Consider the following 25,729-nt stretch of genomic DNA (forward strand, 5'->3'; position numbering starts at 1 on the left):
CGGGCGGCTACCGAGTCCCGCCGCGCCGGCCCGGCCCTCAGCGAGCGCCGCCCGCCGCCCCGGCACGGGCGAGGGGCCGGCCCCGCTCACAAGATGGCGCCCGCGGCCGCCAGGGCGCCGCCATGGCCCCAAGTCCGGGCCGCGGCCTCCGGCCCGGCGGCGATGGCGTCGCTGCGAGGCGAGCGGCCGCCGCGGCTGCCTCGCCAGCCGGACCTCGCGGCGGGCGAAGCGCTCGCGCGGGGGTATGGGAGCCGCGGAGCTTCAACGAGTTCTTACGCGTCAAGGCTCTCCTGCCTCGAGCTCCTAAAGCAACGCGAAAAGCTTTTTTTTTTTTTTTTTTTTTTTTTTTTTTTATTAAGTATATATACGTGCATCTAAAAACATTCAAAAACCAACGCTTGACATGACTTTTGGGGCATATGCCTATGCTTTCCTTGCAGGCACTGTTGTTCCAATGGACACGGCCGCCGTTACGGCCGTCAGGGAGGCGACGGCGTTTCTTCCCCCCCTTCAAAATAAACCACTTTTTTTTTTTTTTTCTCTAAGCTCGTTACTGAGGGTCCAGCCAAGCGGGTCACTCAGATCCGGGAGCTCAATGCGATACCGCGTCCGGCTGGTGCACGGAGAGCATTTGCGCCCCTTCCCAAAGGGAGGGGGGAGGTACGAGCGGCGACCAGGGCGGCCCGCCCCGCGCAGCAACGGGCGACACCGGCGCCCCCCAGGCCCGCCCCGGGCAGTAACGGGCGACACCGGCACCCCCCAAACCCCACCCGCTTGGCGCGCGGCACGCGCTGGCGCACGAGGTTTATCCGTGACGCGCGGCCCCGGCACCGCCCATCGCGCCTCCCTATTGGCCGCCGACGCTGCCAAGCCACGCCCCCGTACAACCTCGGGAGGGCGGGGCGGGGAAGGAGGGTGCGGAGAGGGGCGGGGAGAGCAGTGGACGTCACGTGATGGCGCCCCCTTCTCCCCTCCTGGCCTATCCAGGGGAGGGAGCAGCGTCACGTGGGGCGTGCGGCTGGGGCGCGCCGGAAGTGTCGGGATGCTGCGTCGCGGCATGGCTTGAGGCTGCGCTTGTGGTGAGGCCGGGCCGGGCCGGGCCGGGCCGGGCCGGGCGGGATAACGGCGGCGGCGGCGGCGGCCGGGGCCGGGGCCGGGGCCGGGGCCGGGGCCGGGGGGGGTGCGCTCTGGGGCAGGAGCCGCGGCCCGCGCGAGCGCGCCCTTGGGCAGCCGGGGTTCCCTTTTCTCTTTCGCAGTCGGGCCGAGCTGCCTGGGGGGTCCAGGATGCCCTTCTGCCTCCTCTCATTTTTCTAAAATCCCTCTCGCTTTGCAGAGTGTGAAGCGGCTGCATTTAGTCCGGGCCTCCTCCCTCTTTTGCCTTTACTTCGATGGCGCATATCACCATAAATCAGTATTTGCAGCAAGTAAGCAAGCTCTTTTTTTTCCCTCTGTGTGTGCTATCAGAATATAACAGCATATATCCATATTTTTTGCTGAAAATATGTTTTTACTATATTTAAGAAATAAGGCCATCTGGAAAGCACAGCGTGGTAAATAAATGTACTTGCTTAGTGCTGTGGTAAATATGCCAGCTGAGGATGTACTCCTGAAATATGACCTTATATTTGATTTGATATATCAAATGTGGCATCACTGATAAGCGAAGCAGTTTGTGGATAAGAATTAACGCAGTGGGATTGTACGTGTGCAGGGTTTTAAGGAAGAACCACAGTTTATGTGTATAGACAGCAAAGAGGATGGAGAGGCAGGAATAGGGTTATAATGATCTTCAGCCAGACTGAACCCTCTGTGTCAAGCTGTACATTTTTTACTGTTTCTCTTTGAGTCTTCTCAATCTCATCATTGTTACCATATTCCTTTCTTGAATCAGAATTGATAAAGTCAGCTGAATGAAGGGCAGATAAGTGGGTAGTTTTTTGATGTTCAGTCTCGGAAGCAAAACACCCGAGCTCTCTTGGGACAGTGGTCTGCTCTAAAAAGTCAGCATCTTCTCCAGTTAACAGTCTCAATGATCCTACCTTTCCACCCTCCCTGCCGTATATGCTATGAAAATAATTTTAAATGTTAGAGCTCCTTTCCCAGTTCCCATACTTTATTTGTTATATTTTTACGTCTATGTAGGGAAAAGAAAAACCAAAAACTTTGCTATATGGAATGCCTAAACCCATAGATAAAATATTATGGAAAGTAGCAAAATATAGAGAAAGATATAAAATCAACTGCTTAAACTATTTGAGAGATTATGTTTGTTTTGAAGGAGAGTTAAGTTTCCTACAACTAGTTTATATTATTAAAACATTGAATTAGTTAGATATGTATTTGCAAGTTATGATTGAAGGCAGGGCCAAATTCCATCTGCAGCATCACAGATGATAATACTCAAGGTTTTCTTTTATGTTTACCATATATATTTGATGCTCCAACTGTCAAGAAAAAGAAAAAACATTCTACTAATCTGTTTTGTAACTGTTGTCTTCAAATGTAAAGCTCATGTAACTTTTATTTTGGGCTTCTCCGATTTGGTTGTATTGTACAGATATTTAAAACCAAAAAAAATGTGGTTACCCTTCCTTGTCTCCTGAGAATATATGTTCATTATATACATTTATATATCGAAAGTACTGTACAAATATTAGTTCCTTCAGTTTTACATTTTTAAAAATTCATGAATTGATGTATTGACATGACTGAACAGTCATAACAAGTTGACTTTCTTAAGCAGACATGAACTTATTATGTGTCTGTGATACATAATATACAGATTATATTCTGTATTTTTTTTTCCTCTGTGCAGGTGCAAGAAGCCATTGACAGCAGAGATGGACAATTTTGTGCAGAACTGGTATCTTTTAAGCATCCTCATGTTGCCAACCCTAGGCTTCAAGTAAGAATCTATTACCCTGAGAAGTTATCTTGTTTTGGTCTTGTTTATTTTGCCTTCAGTGTTTCTCTTTCCTCTGTATGAGTTCCTCTCCACTGGGTAGAAACCTCAGAAATCTGCTTTACAGGCCAGAGCAGGAGCCCCTTGCAAGAATTCTGTCTGTTTCCATCTTTTCCTGGGTGTTGTGTTTTTTTGTTGTTATTGTTTTGGTTGTTGTTGTTGTTGTTGTTGTTTTGCCCTCTGCTTCACACTGTGTTCTGGATAGGCATCGCTTTGTAGGCTCCCTGGGCTAGGTCCTCAACAGTGAGTGAAGTGGCCCAGTGGGAGTGGACATGAAGATGAAATCAGGCGGTCCTGAGGATGCAGTGCTTGCACTTTGTGTTTCAAAGGCTTTTTTCCAAGACTTGCTCTGATCTGGTTCTGTGAGTGCTAGCACGTACGTTATGTTGAATGTGAGTTGTAGTAAGGTTTTTGTAGATAGGAAAGACATGCAAGCAAGAGTGCCATGATAAAATACACAAAGGAAGTTCTATTTCCGGTCCAGTGTGTATTCTTTTAATGTTTTATTAATTTATTCTATACTTAGCTTCCATCTCCAGAAGAAAAGTGTCAGCAAGTTCTGGAGCCACCCTATGATGAAATGTTTGCAGCCCACTTAAGGTAATGATGGACTGGGAATGGACCACTGAGGTGTGAGGCGTGCAGTAATCATAGGGAAACATGAGTCCTTAAGTTTGAATTATTTTAAATGGCTTACATCTGATTTTTTTTCTTTTGCTACTCTTATAAAATCAATATTAGAATTGCAGGAAATAGATCTGTCTTTCTTCTTTGCAAAGACATTATGCTTTTGCCATTCGCTTCTGTATAGCCCTTGACGCAGCTTTGGATTTGGTGCTTGCTCTTTGCATCATTCTTTTTTACTAGTCGCACAAGAATTCAGAGTGAAATAAGGCAAAGAAAGAATTGGAGGGGAGGGAGAAAGGAATTTTGGTCATGAAATACTTTTAAGACAGCTTTAAGATTCAAATAATTATGCAAGACTTTTATTGAAGAAAAAAAAATGCTATGCTGTGCTTGGTGCTCTGTTTTAGTTCAGTCTCAGAGGTCTTGTATTTTTTTTCTTTCCTATGCCTTTCTCAGTGATGGTTTCAAAAAGACTTAGCTTGTTATGGTTGTTACTGACAACAGAAATAAATTCCTGTTCATATACTGGATCAGTTTTGTACAGCTATCAGACTCAGTGCTGTGTTAAAATGTTTGTGTGACTCTGTTAGGAATACTTCTAAAAATATATTTCATTTTTTTTTAAAGTTGTCTCTAAAGCTCTACATCCAATAAAAGGCAAAAAGAAGAGAAATGTTTGTTTCGGGGGCAGGATGCCTTCTGATGTACTAATGTTCTTTCTGACAGGTGTACTTACGCTGTTGGAAACCACGACTTTGTAGAAGCCTACAAATGCCAAACAGTCATTGTCCAATATCCTTTTCCATAAATCCTGTGGGCTACTTTCAGTAATAAGTTACTTTTACCTTTTCAATTTTGATGGAATGTGTTCTGCTTCCACATACGCTTCAGCTATTTAGATTCTTAACGAGGGGAATCCTGCTGCACTTTATTCCTTTTAAATTTCTGTGGGGAAAACTGGCATTTGCCTCTAAATTAGAGTAGTAATTTCTCACAGAGTGTAAGAGACCCTCAAATCGCTAATTTAGATCCCAACTTGTAGTTATTTGAGTAGAGGAGAAGATAGTGATAAAGATGTTATTTTATCTTTCAGTGACTGATGCTTTTCACTATTTTGCTGCAGCACTGAGTGGAACATTGCAGTATTACTGTTCTTCCTTCCTTTGCATCTTGGTTTCTCATTACTTGGTGTTTTGTTGCTTTCTACCGTGTTATAGAGCATATAATATACAGCATGGTACATCTCCTCTGTTTCTTGTTTAGATCTAGGTTTCATTTCATAGCGTTTTAAATTTCCTAAATATGATACATCTTTCCTGCGTGCATTTCAGGCACATAAAGAAGAAAACTGGTGAGTACATTATAAAGAGTTATACACAACTAGACTCTCTCTTTCATTGCTATGATAACGTAGCAGTCGAGCTAAAATTATGCCTATTGCTCTTATTTATCTCCATTGATAAATGCTTTTTTTTTTTTTTTTTTTTTGCAAGGGTGGGGGGGTGCTACCCATCAGAGTTTTTATGTCCAGAAGCTTGAAAGCCAAACATACATGCTTAATTATGTAGAATAAGCCATAAGCAAACAGGAAGGATCTCTTCAAGGGAAGAGGAAGGGGTTTTTTATTGTTGCTGTTTTGGTTTGTTTGGGTGTTCTGGGTTTTTTTTGTTCTGTTTTGTTTTGTTTCGCTCTGTTGAAGCCATAGCCTTTAAAAAAGGCTTCCAAGTGAGTTCTCCTTTGTCAGATTTAATGCTGAGATCTTGAAGACCTTTCACAAAGAAACTTTTTAAATAAAAAGGACTTTTTAAATGAGAAGGAGTTTTTAAGGCTGCTGTATATTTCTCTAGTTTTGTGACCAGCTAGCAAGAAAAAGATGCCTGTTTCTCATGCCTTGCTTATTGCATGTCTTGCACATACTAAGTGTACAACATTTTACTTTTCTAGGGCTTTACCTATTATGTATGCTGTAGCTCTTGACCTTCGAATTTTTGCTAATAATGTAAGTAGATCTGAACCGTACATTAATAGCTGATTAATTTTATCTGTTAGGAGTTAATATTTCTGGTAGAAATATTTTATACTTTTTATTAACCTGATTTTTACTAGTCGCGCAAGAATTCAGAGTGAAATAAGGGAAAGAAAGAATTGGCGGGGGGAAGGCAGGCAGGAATTTTGGTCATAAAAGTACTCTTAAGATTAATATGCAAATAATTATGCATTATTATGCATAATTATAATTCTTATTTAAAATAATTGTTCATTGCTGTTCAAGCTGTTGTTTAAAGAACCTAAAAACATATGAATATGAGCATACTCATTTACAAACCTACATATTCATATGCTTGCACAGAGAAAGTGTGTGTGTGCGCGCTCAGCCGTTCTCGTGCACACCTAGGCTATGTAATAAGTCTTGATTCGGTAGCCAATTGAGAGAATTTGTATATTTGAGATTCACAAGAAATGAGTATTTGGGATCTGTCATGGTGGAAGCATTTGAACAACTTTAGTGTACTCAATAGATATATTTCTGTTCTTTTGCTTACATTTCACCTACTGGAAATGGGTCAGTGTTGTAGAGAAGCTTGTTAGAAAGCACACAGCAAATATCCACCCTCTTGTCTGTGTGTGTTTGTTTTTTGTTGTTGTTTAAACCTTGTTGATTGTTTACATTGTTTACATTCTGTGTTAATCAGTGCATGGGATCTGAGATCCTTCCCACTTCCCAATACATGAGCAGTATTGCCAACTCATTGTTTTCTTTCGGGTCTGCAACATGGGCTGGAAGTGTATTATTGCTGATAAACGTGGTGTGTGTTCTCGTTGATGTCTTTTTGTTGCTTTTTTGTTTTGTTTAAAAATCTAGCCCTCTTGACTGCAGAGAAAAGCTTGGTCATAAATTAAATAAGAACAAAATAAATGATTTTCAAAATACGAGTATAAGCTATAGGAAATACTCTTCCTTTTATTATTTATTTATTTATTTATTTATTTATTTATTTATTTATTTATTGTTTTGCTTGACCCTTGGTCTTTGAAAGTTTGAGTTAGTGTTAATGCTCCAATGTAGCTGTAAGGTGATTCTGTATTTGGGTGTCTGTATTAATCTTAATAGTGCTGAAGCTAATAGTGCTAACTGTTATTTGCAAAATTCTGATTGTGTTCCTGTGTATTCAGTTTGATGCGAGGTGTTGAGAAGCCGCTAAGTGTTTTTTTTTTATTTACTTTATTTATATACTTTTATTCTGTAAACTTGGGTGACTTTCAGGATTTAGGGAACAGCAGGCATACAGGCAGGACAAATCTGTTATTATAACACTTTGCAAAATGCTGTAGTAAGGAACTAAACTGTTTACAATCCAGTGAACCAGGATGTCGAATTACACGTTGTTTCTTGTCATGTAGGCAGATCAACAGCTGGTAAAGAAGGGGAAAAGCAAAGTTGGTGACATGTTGGAAAAAGCAGCAGAATTGCTGATGAGCTGTTTTCGAGTCTGTGCCAGTGACACGTGAGTGACAGATCCTCTCTACAATTTGCACTTTTGAATTGTTAAGAAATTAATGAACTTTATAGGTTTCTCCACTCACAAAGGCTGTATTTCTGTCAGAATAGACATTTCTGGGGCTCATTTCCTCCCACTTTTAGTCTGTTCTCTCTTCACTTTTAACCATAGCTTGGGAGGCCTCCCTCGAAGTTTGATAATGCCAGTATATGTTATTGAGAGAGATTGATTATGTCCTTATCTCTCAGGAAAGATGATTAACCCTTTTGTGCCTCATTAGTTGGCGTTTTTGTTTTTTTTCTGCCTCCTTGCAGACTGCAAGAAGATTTTTTTTTTGTGTGTTGTTTCCACCGTTACCAATTTTAATGCTTCTCAAGTGGAGAAAAAAAGCTTTTTCTTTTTTTTTTAATTGATCTCTTCTTCCTCTTGAATACTGGAAACAACTGTTATGCTAGTCTAACAGTGGGAGTCAGGAGCTTTCTGCACATGAGTAATATCTTGCTTGACATATGCCATTTTGAGAAGGAAGGCAGCAAAGCTGGCTTCAGGATTAGGGTTGGGACAAACATTCTGATTTGACAGTGCTAGTGTGGATTAAGACAAGAAATTTGGCATTGTCTTTTGTTTTCGGTCATATTCTTACCCTAAAAACATCCGTAATGTTACTGTAGAGCCAGTGAACATTGTAAAAGAAACTAACAACTTCCATCTTATTTCTTACTATATCTTTTCTTTTTTTCTTACGACAGGCGAGCAGGCATTGAAGATTCCAAAAAGTGGGGCATGTTGTTTCTTGTGAATCAGCTGTTTAAAATTTATTTTAAGGTAGGTTCAAGTCTGGTAAGCTTTTATTTATATATATGTGTGTGTGTATACATGTATATATATGTATGTGCATGTATATATATTTTATATTCTAAGTCAATTTATTTTATATTCTAAGCCAAATTCTCCCCTTTTCATGATTTACCCTCTTTTTTAACAGATCAACAAGCTCCATCTCTGTAAGCCCTTAATTAGAGCAATCGACAGCTCCAATCTGAAGGATGAGTACAGTATGGCACAGCGAGTAACGTACAGATACTACGTTGGACGCAAAGCAATGTTTGACAGTGACTTTAAGCAAGGTACTGTGTGACCCTAGGAAGATTTGAACTCTCACTCCTGATGAGAAATGTGCTTGATGCATTTTGTTTGAATCAAAACCTCTGCTGAAGGTGCAGTTGTGTGTTTTTTCACTGACCAAAGCAAAGTCGTGCTGAATGATCCCGGAGACCACAGGCTGAATCAGATCTGAGGTCCCTGATCTACCTGACACTTCTGATTGTAATATAAACCCAGTTTCTAAATGTTGGTGTCTATATATTGTTCTGTAGTCTTCCTAGTACACTGTGTGTACGCATAATAAAACAGGTATCTTCTGGGTGAGCATCAACAGGATATGTTTGTAAAGGGTCTTACAAAGGAGCCTTTACCACTTTCTTTTCCTCTTGAAGTTGCTGTATGCCAGGCAGGAAACCTTCAGCAAACTGTATTGTGTAATTAAAGCCACTGCCCAAATTAGCCATACGTTTAAAGGAAAAGGTTCTGGAGCTGGTTTTGTTCCCTAAGCAGTTTCCATTGCCTGTTGGCTTTGTCATCTTTGTCTCACTGAAAACTGATAAAGATGTTTCACAGTCCCTGTACATGCTGGCACACTTCTGCATTATCAGGAGATGTGCAGATGTGTGCATCAATCACATGCTGCTTACATCCCCTGAAAAACCTGATCTGTGCATTTGGAAAGTGTTTGTTTCATCAGGGCTTCATGAGATTCCTCCTCTCCTGTAGTACCACAGTAATATTACTGAGCTGGTAATTCCAATTTCATTCATAACTCTTACCTCTGGCATCTAGACATTGACATTTTTTTATTTCCCTTTTTGAAGGAGGGTTGGGAGGTTTTTGTGTATATTCTTGATATATTTTAATTGATTTGATTTTTTTTTTTTCTTGCATCATTCAAAATGTCGTGGGCTCAGCTCAAGGATACACGTTAAGCACAGAATTTGCCTTGTAGTTTTAATCAGTTTTGCTGTTGACTCTTGTTCTTTGATATTTTTGTGTCTGCAGCTGAAGAGTACCTGTCGTTTGCCTTTGAGCACTGTCACCGCTCAAGCCAGAAAAACAAGAGAATGATTTTGATCTACCTGCTGCCTGTGAAAATGCTATTGGTGAGTAGATGTTACTCTTCCAAATCAATCTAGGGGTATTGAGTATCAGCATAGTTTTGTTTTTCCCAAACTGATATTCAGAGCAGTCTGTGCCTGGCCCACATAAGTCGTCATGCATAAATTTGTACAGCTGAAGACACAATATGTTGCCTTGTCATTTATGCATATAAATGTAGGAAATGGGGAAACCCTAAATATTTTCCCCATCTGTCTCTGACCTCTCTGAAAAGTAGAACCCGAAGTTACATATGTAATAGAAACAAATACTACTTCAGGCAGCTTAAAGTTAGAACAGCTCAGCTGTGTAGCTAACGTAGAGTGCCTGCCTTGTGGTCAGCTATGCACAGAGGGGCTGGGAAAATATGTGGATTCACTGGAACAGATCTATCCGTGTCATCAGATGAGGGTAGAGAGAATGTGCAGGTAGTTTGCTGAAGACTGTCAAACAGATCTGCCACAGGAAAGAAAGGACTCCCAGCTTTGGCTTTTCCAACTTTGGGCTCGCTGATAGCAACTTGTGCATTTACCTGCTTCAGGCATGTCAGAAGTGTCACCAAGTAGAGCATTTTGGTTTTGATCACTAAATGAATCGATGAGGTCTGGTTTTCCATTTGATTCTTATGTTTTTTATTTGTAGAATTAAGTGCATTTCTACTTCTTATTCCTGTCCTTCTCCATCCACTGTGCTGGCACCTTTTGTGTTCCCTGAGTTACTGTGATTATACAAATTTTATTCAGTGTAACTGAGGGAACAAGAACAAAATTTTAGCGAGTTTTCTATTCCTGGGCCTATTACAAAAGTGATTCTGCTCACATAGTTAATGTTTTTGTCGTCCACTGTGAGAGTTCCCATCTTCCACATTTGCCCCAGCCTGCTCATGACCATTCTCCCTTTTCCCTTCTGTGCTCCCTATTCAGCCGCGTGCAGTGTCAGGCTGGTTATTACTCTGCAGCTGCCTTTTGATGACAGAAACATCTTGTGGGGAAATGGAGAGCGTAGTGATGGTTAGATTCTGTGTTTCATTTTTATTTATGGTCTTTTTTACTAGTTGTTTTCAAATCAATCGGTGATAGGTTTGACAAAGCAAACCTAACAGACTTGCTATAAACTTTGCCCCCTTTCACTGGGTGCCTCAAGGTGGGTCGTTTAGAGCCCTCAGGGCTCCTGTGGAGCAGTTCTTGCGTACAAGAGGCCCTGAAGAAGGCAGGTAGAAGTCACTATTTTCACAGTTCCTTTTTCAATCAGTCTCCAAACATTACTATGAACTATGTATACTATGAACTATGTATTACTATGAACTATGTATACTATGTATATAATACTATGTATTACTATGAACTATGTATATATCTCTTAAAATAGCTTGGATGTTCTTGTTTTTGGTAGTTTTTGGTTTTTTGTTTTTTCTTTTGTTTTATTCCTAGCAGCTCTCGGTAAACATGCAACTGAGCTGCTGAGTTGTGCTCTCAGATAATCCCCCAAACAAGAAAAGGGGTTGCCCACAACACAGGGTGATAGTAACTAAATATAACGTCTGACCGAGTCAGTGTGCAATATGATCTCTGCTGTACATGGAGGGGGGGAAAATAAGTTTCTTTTTGATAGTGCACAAGATTTAAAGTCTTACCTGTTCTAACACTGAGAATTTTTTCTTTAAATTTAAATTAAAATTTTCTTTTTTCCTCTAAGAAAGGAAATTTGTACATCCATACGGAGCCAATGTTGAAAAAAAATTTCTGGTATAGACAGAGCTAGGACTTAACCATGCTGAAGTGCTGCCTGTATGATTAGTAGTGCCTGGGAGTTTGCTAATTAGATCATACAATCACAGTGTACAGTTTGCAACAGCCTATACCTTGTGTCACAGAATCTTTATTTAGAAATTTGAAAACTGTTCCCCGATAGTTAGAAACGCTAGAAGACTCCCTGAACCATGCTATACAGGTTGTTATCACGAGCTGTGTTACAGTATGTTTGCTAGGGGTGATGTCTTGCAAGTACTTTTACTCACCTCTTTTCAACTACATTTCTTTTGCTATAGAAACATTTCCCTGTTTCTCCGACAAATGTTTTTTAGTTTTTACTTAAAATACATTTGACTTCACTCTGGAAAACTTGGAAACCATTTATTTTTCAGGGCCATATGCCAACAATTCAGCTCTTAAAAAAGTATGACCTTATGCAGTTTGCTGAAGTAACAAAGGCTGTGAGGTATGGGGATTTTATTTTTATTGTATCATATTTGTTAGTTCAAAAAATGTTACATAAAAATATTTATTTGGGATGACTGAGGGGGGAGAATATTCCTACCAAGTCAGACTTTTTTTCTTTCCTCAGAAGGATCAGACCTTCTCATGTTTTTATTTCTTCCATCATTGTAGTGAAGGCAACCTTCTCCTGTTGAATGAAGCCCTGACAAAGCATGAGACCTTCTTCATTCGATGTGGAATTTTTCTTATTCTGGAAAAGCTGAAAATCATCACCTACAGAAATCTCTTCAAGAAAGTGTAAGCATAACGAGCTATATTTTTGCAAAGGCAGATTTATCATGGTTTTACCTAGGACTGAGATAGAAGTATGTATGTTCCTTGGTTTTCTCCAACAGGCCAGATTTCCACTCAAACTGAATTTAGTGTAGAGAGGTCGTTTTACTAAAAACCAGAGTATCCCAGTGATTTTTTTTTCCTTTTTCCTCTTTCTGCAGATATTTACTACTCAAAACTCATCAGCTGTCTCTGGATGCCTTTCTGTTTGCCCTGAAGTTCATGCAAGTGGATGATGTTGATATTGATGAAGTTCAGTGCATTTTAGCTAACCTTATATATATGGTACGTGCTCCCCGCCTTGCGTTTTGTTTCTTGCAAACTGCAGACAGTAAAAATGATTATAGAGAATAGAAGTTTATTACAGAAATGTATTATATCAATTTAGTTAAATCTAAGGTGTTTGTGTTCGGTAGCTTATTATTCATTTGAGCCCCAAGTGCAAATGTTTAGCATTTGCCGTGGGGAATTTCTCTAGTTGCTGCCTCTTTCTCAGGAACCAGATTTCTGAAGCATTGTGGTGTACTTTGAAAATAACAGAGAGTGGAACAAAGAAATCTGTAATTTAGTTTATTACATTTGGAGTAACAGTTAATTTAAACCATAAAGTGAGCAAGAGTAAACTTCAAAACACTTTGAGTTTTGCCCCTTCAAGGAGATGTAAACTGACCAGAAGGGGGCCCTGGAAACAGGCTCTCAATCTAACAGAAATACTAGTTCACGTTTATTTAAGGTTTCGACTTTGTGCCTATCATGTGAGCAGACTGGCTTATACAAACTATTTTGTTTGTATGGACATAGAAAGCAAGTGCAGCAGTGCAGTGGTGATGGAGTATACTCCTGTAGCTCTGATTTAGTCTGAAGACAGCTGAAATACAGAAGCTGTGTTGCTACCTTCCCATGTTAACACAGTCTATTTTTCTCCTCCCAGGGTCATATTAAAGGGTATATATCTCATCAGCATCAAAAGCTTGTGGTCAGTAAGCAAAATCCCTTCCCTCCACTGTCAACGGTGTGTTGAGCATTGCGTCTTCTCCAGTGTTTCCCAGCTGCTCCGAACCACCCAGAGAACACTGTAAATGACCTGGTTCGTGTCCAGTACTGGAATACCAGGAACTGTTTGTGGCTCCTTTCCCAGAATGGTCAAGGCTGCCAGGGTAGCAGAGTGCATTGGAATGAAGCACACACTTTTTAACCATGACTTCTATGGGCTTTCTAGAGCATCTGAAGTGTCTCACCAGGAAATGAAAGCAGAGCATTCCAAATTCCTTCTAAAGTACTTAAAAGCTTTATAGAAAGTACTTTATATTATTGTTTTTGTGTTTATCTTTCTAAAAAGAGAAGTGTCATCCTCTGGTACTAGTGATATTAATCCATTCTTCAGGGTGGAAATGTTTTTTCTTTTTCTTTTTTTATTTTTCAATAATGATATTGATGACTTGCTGATACTGAATACTCTCTTCAGGCCCTCTCTAAAAACTGGAGATTTTGTGCTTGGCACCAAGAGCTTTACTGTGTCAGTGAAACCTATAAGTTTAAATAAATGTTGGATGTTTACGTAGAGGTGCTCAGAAATGGCTGCTTTTTCTCTTTTGTAGTTCCTGAAGCATTCTGTTTAATTTTCATCATGATGAAAATGAGTGTAGCTAGGTAATTTATCTCTATACCACTTCATTCTGTTTCCGGAGAAAAGACTGCCACTGGGTCCATGATTTTAAGTGTCTCCTCTACCGGCTCCATTACTTTTAAGTTTTGGAGGTGGGGGAAGGTTGTTGGTTGGTTTGTTGCTTGTTTCTTTTTTTACCACATACCTTTGCTTGTGACAATGGTATCTTGTTTGTTTGCTTTTAACGAAATAAAACAATTGGGTTTTGGTTTTGTTTTTTTCCCCCCTTTATGGGAGTCTGGTTTTATTTGTCTTAATTCCTTTCTATTTTGCCAACTAACTGAAGTGGTCATGATTTCTAAGGGAACATACAGTGATATAAGGTTAAGTCCTGCGTTGATGTATGTGTTTAGAGGCTTGGAATTCCCCTGACTTTAATAAGTATTATTTGTGCAGGTGCTGAAATAAGAATATGGTTATGTTGAAGCAGACTTTAGGGATTGAAGTAACTTATTTCCTCTTAGAAACACTTAAAAGTCCATAAAAGTTTCAAAGCTTCTTGGATTTAAACATGAACAGTAATAAGAAACTAAAAGTTTAGTTGGTTTTGTATTAAAGTAAATAGGTTTACCACATAATGTTTTTTCAGAGTACTGTGTGTCAACAGAGGAAAGGAGAGAGAATCTTGGGCTTCTTTCTACGAGGAGTTAAATATTTACAGTATTATTGCAGTTTCCATTGCTGCATGTTGTGACCGAGAGTCAAACTGATCTACAGGCCCATCCAGGTGCTCCTTGCAGCCATCAGGAGGAGTTTGTTGGTGGAGAGTTGGTTGCCTCGTGTCCTACTTCATTTTTTGTTTAAACCATACCATATACCTTGCGGTGTTGGTGAACAGAAATGTCTCCCAGTCACTGTTCTCTAGCGGCCAGGATCCCAGGATGCCCGTGAGAAACCAGGTGCCCTTGTACTCGGTGGCAACGAAGCCGCCTCCGGCCAGGCCCTTGTCTGCGGCCTCCCGGCGGCGCCCACAGAACTGCCGGTTTGTGAGGCTGCCGTTGAGCGCTCGCTGGCAGGCCTCAGCGGGGAGGTAGGAAACCTGCAGCTCTTGGCCTTCGTCGCTGCCCGTTTTCCAGCCGCTGACCGTACCAACCATTCTGGGGATCAAGACGTGTTCTGCAAAGTCCCTCTCGGGCATGCACACAGGGCGCCGGTGTGTGTGGCACTCGACGTGTGCTTGGAGTTGGAGTAGCGCAACGTTGTTCTCGCCCGTGTCTTGATCGTAGCGTATGTGGATGTGGATCTCAGTAACTCGCACTCTTTCCTCGGTTCCGTTTGTCCCGTTATGCCCTGTGAAGCAGTAACATGTTCACTGCTGTCAGGAATAATGTAGCGGAAACCTTGAAAACTGCATGTGGTAGTAGCAACTGCTTATTTATTCTGGGAAATGTGTCCAAATGAGAAACTAAAGTGTGTTTTGGTTTTGTTTTTTTTTGGGGGGGGGGGTTATTTTCTTTTGTTTGTTTTTTTTGTTGTTGAAACAATAAACCAGGGTAAAAGTAAATTAGGAAGGATGCATTTCAGTGGAAGTACAAATAGCCCAGCGTGGCAGTGAATTTTGGTGTGAAGCAATATCCTTTTCTCCTTGGAAAAGGGAACAGCTCTCAGTTCACTTGTTTTTGCCTTTCTCTAGGCCACCCCTTACAGTGTTGGCCCCTTGGAATTCTGTGTTGACCTCTAAAGGTGCTTTTCTTGGCTTGTTAAAGATACCTCTACTTCTCATTCAAGGTACTCAACTGAGATGCTTTTTTTTTTTTTTTTTTTTCATAATATGCTTTCATAATAAAAACCTGAAGAAGCTTTTTTTTCATAATATTTTTATGCAACAGGATTTTTAACAATCTGCTTTTCAAATTCTCTTGCCATTACTTAAATGTACTAGGAGAAAAAAAAAAAAAAAGGTTTGGTCACCTACCAGCACCAATCCTGATTTCAAAATTGCTGTGCTGTAGGGCACACTCTGCTGTTGTCAATACAAAGTTACTTTTCAGCAGCACTCCTCCACAGAAGCCCTTCCCTTCTGAATTTAGCAACAGCACCTCCAAGGAGAAAAGAGGGGAAAAGAGAGGGAGAAAAAGAAAGACGGTGAACGGTTCTTGTCACGTGAGGTTGATTGATAGGTTTCATGAACTGCCAGAAATACCTGCCAAGGAAATCTCCTGTCACGTTTCTTCCTGGTTTCACTTATCAGATTATTAGTGTCTTGAATTGTGCCACATGCACACTGATCTAGCAAAAGAATAAAAAAGTAAAAATTCATGCTGTATCATTTCGAGGCAGTTGCTGTCTGCAGGTATTTTATTGCTTCCACACTGACTCTAGGATAGAATTTTTGCACCAGGAAAGAGAGGAAGCATTACTTTCTTGGCTGCTGAAAATCAGAAGAGTTTGCTTGGTTCCTGTGGTGTAATAGGTTAGTGATGGTGCTGCCTCGTTTGGGGCAGGGCATTAGGCTCGGGGTGACCAGATTTCACTGTGTCTGTGCACATCTTCTGGCTTAGCTTTAGCTGAAAAGAATCAGGTTTTTGTGACCCCAGACCATGCCAGAATGCCATGCCATGAACAGAAAAGGTGATCAGTGCAGATAACTACAGAGATCCCCTTCACAACCCTGTTCCTCCTCTAGGACAACCCGGAATGCACTGTCACACCTGATGGGGATTTAGTCCACAGGAGCAAACTAGAGCTAGTCTGAAGTATAGTCTGCCTGAAATGCATGTTTAGTGTGAACATGGGGTCGTCTTCACTGGAAATGCTGCTCTACAGCTTCTCTCATGTTGTACTGCCCTTATTTTGCCAATCCAGGGCCGAAGCATGCTACCATGTTTTTACAGCAGACCTATTTTGCAAAAGGTCTTAGTGTAAATCTGGAAAAAATGAAAAAGACTAACACTTTAATTAACAGAGCAGCAAATGGTACCCTTTGTTTATCCGAATCAGCTGGTAATGAGGTTTCGTTCCTAAACAGACTATGAGTCTTCAGAGGAATGATTCCTTATTGAAAGTGGAAGTAGGATGGAAAACCTGCCCAGGCCTGCTAAGATGATGCAAGTGCTCTCTGCAGACCCACTTTTAGATGGTCAGATCAAATATTATTTTTTACCACTGCTCAGGTACTTCGCTGCTTGCTGGTGGCCCTTAGTTTCCACCTTTTTCTGCCTACTCCAGAAGGTCAGTGAGGCTCTTGTAACTTAAGTCTCAGCAGGCTCAATTGCATCTGGATTTCCATTTTACTCCCCACTTACCCATGCAGTGTGGGTGCCCTCCGCACTTCCATGTCCCCACCTACCTAACGCAATGCACTGCTTCTTATCCTTGCCGAGCTCGTAGCCCTCGGCGCAGGAGCAGCGGTAGGACGTCTTTCCTGGGTAGCAGAAATGGTGACATCCTTCTTTTGCGTCGTGTCGACATTCATTTTTAGCTAAACAGAACAAGCAGAGGCAAAGCATCAGCAACAGTCCAGCTGCGGTTTTCTTGCCTAGCTTGAGTCCTCTTTGCTAAGTGTCTAATGCTTGCTTGCCCTGTTAAGGGGTGGCTTGGGGCCTTTGGCTTGCGGTAGTGCTGCCAACCACCTTATTTCTTCTCTTATCAGGCAGAAACAGGAGAGAGCTGCTGCTTTGAAATTTCTCCCTGGACCAGACTGTGCATCTCTGAGTTTTGGAGGACCTTAATAGCCAAGAGTCAACTAGGCCTTCCTTTTTGGGAGATGCCAGGGACTTTCTTTGCACTCCTTTGAGCAAAGCACCATGTAGATGCATTTGTGGGGCATGTTTTAAGAAGGCAGGTATTGCTTGGGGAGGGCCGGTGGGAAGCTAAACCTGTCTGCTTTTCAGGGAAAGCAAATTTCTCATGCTTATGCCAAGAAAATTAACATCTGCTGTTATTAAACATAGTTGAACAACACACTTTAAAACACGGTCAGTCACTTTAACATTCCACAGCTGAACAACACTTAAACTTCAGCCCAAAGCCACAACATGCTGTGTTTAGCCCACAGGTGAAGCAGCAGAAAAAAAATGGCCTAAAGTGGCTCCCTCAGACTCCATCTGAGCAGCTCTGGTTCCCAGCGCTAGTCCAGGGGTGTCTCTTCCTGTGCTCCCCAAGAAGCTGCTCCGCGCCTGCCCGTCGCACCCTGAGCAGACGATGACGCTGCTGTAGAGCAGCTCATAGGGCGGCCCCTGCCCCAGGGAGCTCCAGCAGGCAGAAATACTGATGTAAGAGCTGGAAAGCACAGCCGGGCAGATGCAAAAGCCTAGGAGCTGGCCCAGGGTGTTTTAAGTGCCAGAATGTGTCTATTCTGTCTTATACTTTCACTCAAAATGGTTTGTTGTTTTACCCTTTTCTTTCTCTGGCAAAATATGGTGTATGTTTTCTAAGTAGAGTAAGAATGAAAGGGAATTTTTAACTCCAGCACAAAGGATGACTAAAGAAAAAAAAAGTAGAGGGCTGCAGCTTTGGGGTGGGTGTTTTGCATCCCCTGCATTAAAAGGTTGTATAGCACCCTGATTTATTTGTTTACTTTTTTGTTTGTTTGTTTTGTAGCTTTGTTATTTAGTTCTAACACTTCTAATAGGTCTAAACATAGTAGTTAGTACTAGATAATACAAGAAATAATATGTGATAACCATTAGACATAGAATGAGGTAAGCTTATGAATTGTGGTTTAGTATATGTAAATAGTACAAGATACTTCAGTGTAGTTAAGATAATAGGAAGCTACAGGCTCAAAAAAATACCAGAGAAACAGGACAGAAGTGATTATCTTTTTTCATGAGCAAAGGATTATAAGTAGTAGTTTGAGCAGTAACTACCCAATAAGCATATTTTTTTACAATATTCAGACTGAGAATTAGAATGCAATCAGATATGATTACACCATCCTTAGACTAAAATCTTTTATACGATTTAGCACATCCTTGTGCTTCTCTATCCTGAGGGATTGTTTTGAAGGTCTGCGTAATATTGGAGGCAGCTACATGGCTAGGGAGTCCTATCAGGAGGGGAGTTTGGGGTCTTCATGCAATTTAGCACCCCAGGGCCACAGGTTGGAGGTAGCTATCACAGCTCTACCCATCTTTGAGGACAAGCAGCCCAGCAGGCCCAGCAGTCTTGTTCTCTGGCAGCCTTTGGAGCTGAACCACAACAGTGACCTTACTTTCTGTGTCCTGAAAAGAGGGAGGGAGAATAGACAAAGTCAAGGCAACCTCAAAATACTGTAAAATCATGGCAGACTTGCTGAAGGGCATTCAAGATGAGTAGTATATATCACCTCCGCTCTGCCAAGAATTGCATATTTTATCCTAAAACTAGTAGTTGGTTTTGCTAGGTGAGCATGGTTTCCAGCCTGTCCCCTACAACCGAAGGAGACCAGTGTCGCTCAGGAGGAGGAGGAGAAGGAGGTGCCTTACCGAAAGCACAGTTCTCCCCTTCGTAACCATCCGTACAGGTACACGTGTAACTGCGGATGTTGTCCTTGCATACGCCGTTGTGCTGGCATGGGTTTGAAGAGCACCTCTTGCCATCTAGAAAAATGCCACAGGAGAGGGGCGAGTTACTGGCAATAGCGACCCCCGTGTACATAAATTACACAGCGCTCTTCCCAGCGTGAAATAATAATAATAATAATAAAAACATTTGGAGAAGTGTTGCCAAAACAGACAAAAACAGTTAGGAAGGAAATGTTACATCTCACTGAATTCTGCTTGGTAAGCAATTTTTGCCCAAGTCCCTGCTTTCAAATATGCTCTGGCAACGCGAAGTGGGGAAGTGCACAGGGGCCAGAGGTGATTCTGAAGAAGGCTGCGCCGCTCCTGGGACACATCAGACACATGGAGGCCCCTTCTCTTCCTGCCTTAACTACCCAATTTGTGGCAGTCAGAGTTTGAAATGGTCATTGTATCAGATGATATTAGTTTCCAGAAGAGAACAAGCGGAATACAAATAGTCACAGAAATTAGCTTTTAGTCTAGCAATGACTATTTTCAGCTCCATGCAATGCAGCCTGGAGCCTGGCCCATTTAGGAGTGTTGGGAAATGGAGCAACCCATTGCAGACAGGCCCTTTTCCAAGCCTGTCTGGAAGGGGGAGCGTTCTGAGAGCTGGTTTCTAACAAGAATTACTTTATTATTCAAAGAACACAATCATTCCCTGCAGGAAAAAAAAAAAAAGTGTGGCTGGAACCTTGATTTTCTGTCAGAAAAGTCCTCAGTGACACTACATTTTTGTTTAGCTATCTCTCTCCTCTGTTATTTTGATATTTTGAATATGCATTTCAGCTAAATTAATGTAATTACCAGATCTTGAATTCTTCAGTATTTCAAGTAAATAAAAAACAACCTAACCCTGCTACAGATTTTTCCTGTCAAGCAAATGGCTTTGATGGCACATGCCAAAAGTTCAAAGAACCCTCTTCAGCCCAGCTTCAAGGATGTCTTGTAAACACTGAGCTGGAGTCTAATTCTGCCTTGCACTTCATGCATTTACTCTTTAAGAACATAATATGAGATTAGTATTTCAAGTGTCAAGTGTCATTTAAATGTACTCGGCAAAAACTTGCCATCAAAATTACCTAGTGAACACAGTGAACCACAACACACTAGGAGGAGATCTGTCTTTTACACATCTGTACAAATAATATGAAGTTGCAAGCCAGAGGACGTCCTAGTGCAGATGAAGCACAGGCAGAGCTACAAAGTTCCCTTTAAGCTGGCAACTGGAAAGACTCCGGAGTAGTTCGGAAATATTCTCCAAATAACAGCAGCTTGTTGAGGCACTAATTGCCCGGAAGCAAGTCAGGGACATGAACTCCAACCTTTGTAAAATTTTAAGTCGTCATCCGAAAGGTTAATTCCAGTCAGAGGGTTACCATAACTAGAGGGACAGAAAGATGAAGACTCTGTCTGATACTGGGAAACAAGATCATCTTGGGCTAATGCATGTGCGTTTTTTAGCTTTAGCTTGAAGCAGTTACCACCTCCAGCACGGCTGCAGTGAGGCACTGCCATACCCTAGCACAGTGTGTGTCGCGAGGAGAGTTTTGGGCTGGGATGGAGGGGCTCATCGGTGCAGCTGAGAAGGCAGCTCTGAGGCATGAAAAATTCCAGCAGCAGCAGCTGGGAAGCTGGAGCTACGAAAAGATGGGGTCCAGAGCCTCAAGCAAGTTAGGTGGTTCCAAGCGTCTGAAACACAGTTAAGGAAGCCTTGGAAATTTCTGCGATCGGGTGAGATACCGTAAGACTGGAAAAAAGGTAAACCTAGTACCTATGCTATGTGCTATGCCATCTTTGCCTTGAAGAGAGGAACTTGGAGCAGCACAAAGTTGAGCCAAACGGTGAGCCAGCAAGTAGGCAGTGCTGATGCTCAACCTTTCTCTCCAGCCAGTTTTTATTTGCAGCACAGGTTTACACTGAATCCTTGAATATGGATGGAAGAAAACAGGTGTGATCAGAGATGTAGAAAAATGTGGCTTTGGAAAACAGGATGAAAAAAATGGGTTTGTTTAGTCAGGAGGAAGCAAATTGGACAGACAAATGACAATGTTCTTTAAAACATTTGAAAGAATAACATAAAGAAAGAAGTGCACCCTGATTTTCAGTGGAAAGAGGACAGGCCACCATGGGTTTAAATTGGAATAGGGAAGCCATAGCTGAACATTAGAAAAAAATCTGTTTCTAGCAGCAAGGGTAGATAGCAACTTTTCTAGCTCCCTTGAGGGGCTACAGGATCTCTGTCATTAGAAGCTTCAGTGAGGATGTTAGGCAAACATCTCCTGAGCTTGTCTTAGGCTGTGTAGTTTTAGGCCACAAGGACGTTGGTCAGTCAGTGCCTTTCCTGTGACTGCCCTGAAACTTTTAAGCACTAAAAAGGAAAGGGATCCAAAGTTGACAAGTTTCCTTGAGATAGTTAGGCAAATGCTCTTTGATTTATCAAACTGTTATATATAGCCCTAAGACTATTGAAGTAATTTATCTTTATTTTTGTAAGCTTTCTATGTAAGTATATGCATGTGTGTATGTGTACACACATAAACACATATATATTTATACACACACACACACAACCTATGTATGAAATACGTTCTTTTTTTAAATCTATACCAAGGTGGAGAGTCTGACATAGTCTCAGGCAAGAGTTCTATTGTGGAACAGATACGAAGTAATTCAAGGTCTGATATAGATTTCCTCATTCCATTAATGGTCCCTGTCCCCTGTTGCAAGATAGTAGTTATTCACAATTTTTTTTTTTCAGTTCTCAAGTTTGGCTGAAATAAACTTTTAAAAATGACCAAAGGCATCATGTTAAGCTTCCATTAGCTTTCCTTAAGTTCAGGCCCATCTCTAGCGAAAAATATATTTTTTCATTATATCATTTAAGTTTTCACTGTTGATACTGTATTGGGAGTTTTTAGAGTTCTGATTATAAATGGCTTAAAATACATATTAAGAGAGAGCTAGGCACTGGTAGAAAACACTGCATCCACGCTGTGGCTAGGCTTGGTTGGATGATCCGTCTCAGCTGGTCACCTCATGTTAAACTAGAGGGGAAGCCTGTATGACACCCTGTATCTTAAAATAAATATCTGACAACTGAAGTTAGGGGAAAATAATCCCACCTTCACAGATGCAGTGGAATACATAACTACCACCAGATATTTTATATGATTTTTCATAGCATTTAAATCACAGATGGGATTTTCTTATGAGACAGCAATCTAGATTCAGAGTTTTAATAGCTTCTGTAGAAAATTCTTGCTAAATACTATTTTTACCACTTACCCACTATCTAAAATAGTTGGAAAATATTAAAAAAAAAAAAAAAAGCTTAAGGAAAGAGAAGCATTCAGGATGCAGCACAAAGAAAGGAGTAGGCGCAGTAACCATAAAGTGTTGCTCAGAGTCAGTGCTCGGGAGGGATCCAGTTAGCCCTGCAGTTTTCTTTACAGGTTGATCTCTTGCCTTGGGGGCTGTCAAGGCATGACCAAGTGGTATCTACCAGGAGCAGCTCAGGAGCTTTTAGCACCCATCTATCTCACTCAGGTTTAAATACTAGGATTGCATCAGACTCTGTCATGATGCTCACAGCTTGATGCTATTAAGAAGTAGAAATCAAGAGAGCCAACTTACCATAATAGGCATCCCAAAACATTTTCTGGGAAAAAAAAAGAGAAAACATATTTCAATTATCAAATAACATATTCTTCCATAAATATTTTGGTAAAACAAAAACATTATGTCGGAGGGTGCATACTAGAGTTTAACATTTGCACAGCTACACAATGGGAGGGATTTCAATTCCTGCTCATTTTATTGTTTGCTGAGCAGTTATTAAAGAGAAAAACACACTTTGTAGGCAAGAGAGGAACAGTCAAACCCCTTAGCATTATGGTTTCCTGAAAACACTGGCCAGAAATGATCTGTCTGGCCTGGGAAGTGACCCCAGCATCGCTTGGCCCTACCCAGTAGGAAGCTGGAGGGCATTTGGCGGTGTCCTGGGAATAGATCACAATACTTTTTGACCACACAACCTTTTAAAACAATGAATGCTTAGGAAAACATTTCCATGTGTGTGTGTGTGGATGTGGTGCGTGCATGTGTGTGTGCGATGGTACATTTTGGGGTGAATTACCAGAAGGGCAGGTGTTATAAAACTATAAAACAGATGTGGCAGGATGTGGCCAGTGATGGGCATCCCCACTGACAGCTTAGGGCTCCTTCATCCTTTTACGCTGTTGCTTGTCCCCCAGAACTTGCTTGTCCCACTCTGCTGGCGGCAGAGTTGTTGATAGCACTGAGTGAGCTGGAGTGATTTACACTGGTCATGAACTCTTCCTTCCAAGGCCCCTTCTCTCTGGCCCTCAACTTTCCTTGCAAAAACAATCTCTGGCAGATTCCCACTAAGAGCCCAGCATCCGGCCCTGCATTTCAGAGGGGCCGTTGTACTTACAAGCATATCATCATTTTCAAACACTTCTCTTGCTTCTTCATGTGTGCATCTTTCCTCCAGGCACTCTCTTTCCAAGCTGCCCTGAAGGACCTCCTCCAAAAGCAGGGAATTGGCTCTCCTGTGTCTCTTGATAACTTTGTTTGCATCATCACCAGACATAAACACTGAAATATTGCATGACAAAATACTAACATAATTACTTACATTAATTTCCACATCTACTTTCGCTTTTTTAAAGAAAAGGTTTTAGCAAACAGACATATTAATCATGAATAGAAATCTTCTGGCTAGTTCAGTGTTGCAGCAGTGCTAAATATATATACTGAATGAGCTCTATTTTCTTAGCTCAAACTAGGCAGAGGAGCCATGGGATTGTTGCATTTTGTTTCTTCTTTTTTTTTCTTTTCGTCATACATGTATGTGTGATGTCCTGCACAGCCCCCTTGTCACTCTTCTGTGCCGGACTTCATGGCTTTCTGATCTCAGTAAGACCAGGACAAGAAGTTACTGAGTCATGACATTATTTTCCCCCCTAGGTTTACACAGTACTGAGTACAAGGGGATCCTGGTCTTTGGCCAGTGCCCTGGGGTTCACAAAAATAAAAGTACTTGACTGTAATTCATTGCTATACTTTTCTGCAGAATTCCTTGTACATGCAAAAAGCTCTAGGATCTGCCTGCAGCAGCCCTTCCTGCTGCAGTTTTACCTTGCATCAGACCTACAAAACAGCTTTGGACATGACCAGGGGAAGGAGAAATACTACTGGAAAGGCAGAGATAGCTGTGTAAGACTCCAGGGGACTCTCCGAATCTTTAGTAGAAGTGAAAATTGCCACTATACATTTATGATAAAACTGGCAATTTTCAGCCTGATTTCCTGGAGATTTTCTGCTGAGGAATATGGCATATCTCAGTAAGATATCCCTTATGGAAAATAAATAAAAGTACCTCTCAGCAATGCCCACAAAAGCTACGAGTGCTATATCATATACGATGCCTTGTGGGGGGACATTATTATCTTCATAAAAGAGAAATCAAAGCAAAGAGAGATATCAACTCTTAAAATTCCCCTCTGCAATGATGCCCACAACAAATATTGCCTGGCTCCTGCTGAGCTGTAACCCACTATGGCGTTTACCCTTATGCAGCTCTCTGTGTCAGGCTGTATTTGTCACTTCTCCTATACTTAGTATGAAAATCTAATGGGTCAGGGACTGTTTTTTTAATTATTATTATTATTTATTTTTTATTTCATACAGCATTTGGGGTCCCAGAACTGCTGGGCACAAAGGTATTAATCAGCAACATTACAAATAGAAACCATGATAGGATTAACAGAAAATGCATTCTGAAACCACATACAATTTCAGTGTTGCGCAGGATATCCATGTTATACATCAGTATACACTGGCAGTGCACATTTTTGGTAGGACTATTTTGACTTTGTAAGTGGTCAGTTTCTTTTTTCTCTCTTTCTTGGTCACATCCTTATTATTTTTGACAAATCATGGAAGATTAACACAGAAATGTGTACTTCTGCAAACTACAAAAAGCTCTTCAGCTTCTTTAATAAGTCTCTTTATTTCAGCAATAACTAGAAATAAGAAACCATATATATGCATTTAGTATATGGGGAACTTTTTAGGAATGATAAGTATAGACAAAATATCATCCTCAGGTAGATCATGGCATTTCAAAATATTGTTGTTCCATAACCTACAGTAATTTTTACTTAGGTACGTTAAAAAAAAGAGAGAGAGAGAAAGAAATGTAGTAAAAACTAAGGAAAATAAGTTTTTCTGCAAGGTTTCCCTGTGCTGCTAAAACTGAGCACAATAGAAGGTACACGGTTACTCACATGTTTTAGGAGAGTGGTAGCACAAAGCAAAATCAAAGCTGCAACAAAGCGAAGGCCATACCTGTCTGCTCTGTCTGCAGGAAAGGGAGGACAGAGAGGAGACCCAAGAGTGTCCCCAAGCCCCTTGCCATTGCCTTGTCTGAGACTTACGGCCGCTTGCCTGCCTTCCTGCAGCGCCGCTGGCAAATGGCGACATGGGAAATGTTGATGTTTAAAGTCCAACTCTTCGTGAGACAACAAAACCTCCAAGGGCAAAGCCTGGCCTCAGAGTCAACACACAAACATCTTAAAAATACTCTTTTGGTGGTGCAACAGTGTCGTTTTTGCACTGCAATGGGAATATGCCTCCCATCCCTGGGCCCTTTAGTGTAACACGAAATGGGGAGACGTGAACCCCCAAGACCATTCTTTGTATCA

General features: G+C 41.3%; 2 protein-coding genes across 4 annotated transcripts; one reads left to right on the forward strand and one right to left on the reverse strand.

The window, feature by feature from the left end:
• Positions 1-1,321: 1,321 nt before the first annotated feature.
• On the forward strand, positions 1,322-13,409 carry PCID2 (PCI domain containing 2). Of its 3 annotated transcripts, XM_010224117.2 has the most exons (14): positions 1,322-1,424; positions 2,816-2,905; positions 3,489-3,562; positions 4,316-4,381; positions 4,899-4,940; positions 5,534-5,588; positions 6,992-7,095; positions 7,839-7,914; positions 8,075-8,216; positions 9,202-9,302; positions 11,441-11,514; positions 11,685-11,810; positions 12,008-12,131; positions 12,778-13,409. In XM_010224117.2, the coding sequence occupies exons 1-14, from the start codon at positions 1,389-1,391 to the stop codon at positions 12,865-12,867; spliced, it is 1,200 nt and encodes a 399-aa protein (XP_010222419.1). In that variant the 5' UTR covers positions 1,322-1,388; the 3' UTR covers positions 12,868-13,409. The 3 variants fall into 3 exon arrangements, with proteins under 3 accessions (XP_010222419.1, XP_088386268.1, XP_088386275.1); XM_088530142.1 differs by lacking the exons at positions 1,322-1,424; positions 2,816-2,905 and having other exon boundaries at positions 4,316-4,402; positions 4,921-4,940; XM_088530149.1 differs by lacking the exons at positions 1,322-1,424; positions 2,816-2,905; positions 4,316-4,381 and having other exon boundaries at positions 4,921-4,940.
• Positions 13,410-14,072: 663 nt separating this feature from the next.
• On the reverse strand, positions 14,073-25,443 carry PROZ (protein Z, vitamin K dependent plasma glycoprotein). Its single transcript, XM_010224118.2, has 8 exons — positions 25,374-25,443; positions 23,455-23,618; positions 22,635-22,659; positions 18,921-19,034; positions 16,802-16,933; positions 15,656-15,741; positions 15,428-15,551; positions 14,073-14,802 (listed from the first exon to the last, which is right to left on the reverse strand). Exons 1-8 carry the CDS (start codon positions 25,441-25,443, stop codon positions 14,297-14,299), a joined length of 1,221 nt encoding a protein of 406 aa, XP_010222420.2. The 3' UTR covers positions 14,073-14,296.
• Positions 25,444-25,729: the final 286 nt, after the last annotated feature.

This window comes from Tinamus guttatus, unplaced genomic scaffold (assembly GCF_059628265.1).
Source record: "Tinamus guttatus ecotype Peru unplaced genomic scaffold, ASM5962826v1 Tinamus_guttatus_pri_ptg000030l, whole genome shotgun sequence".
Lineage (NCBI taxonomy): Eukaryota > Metazoa > Chordata > Aves > Tinamiformes > Tinamidae > Tinamus > Tinamus guttatus.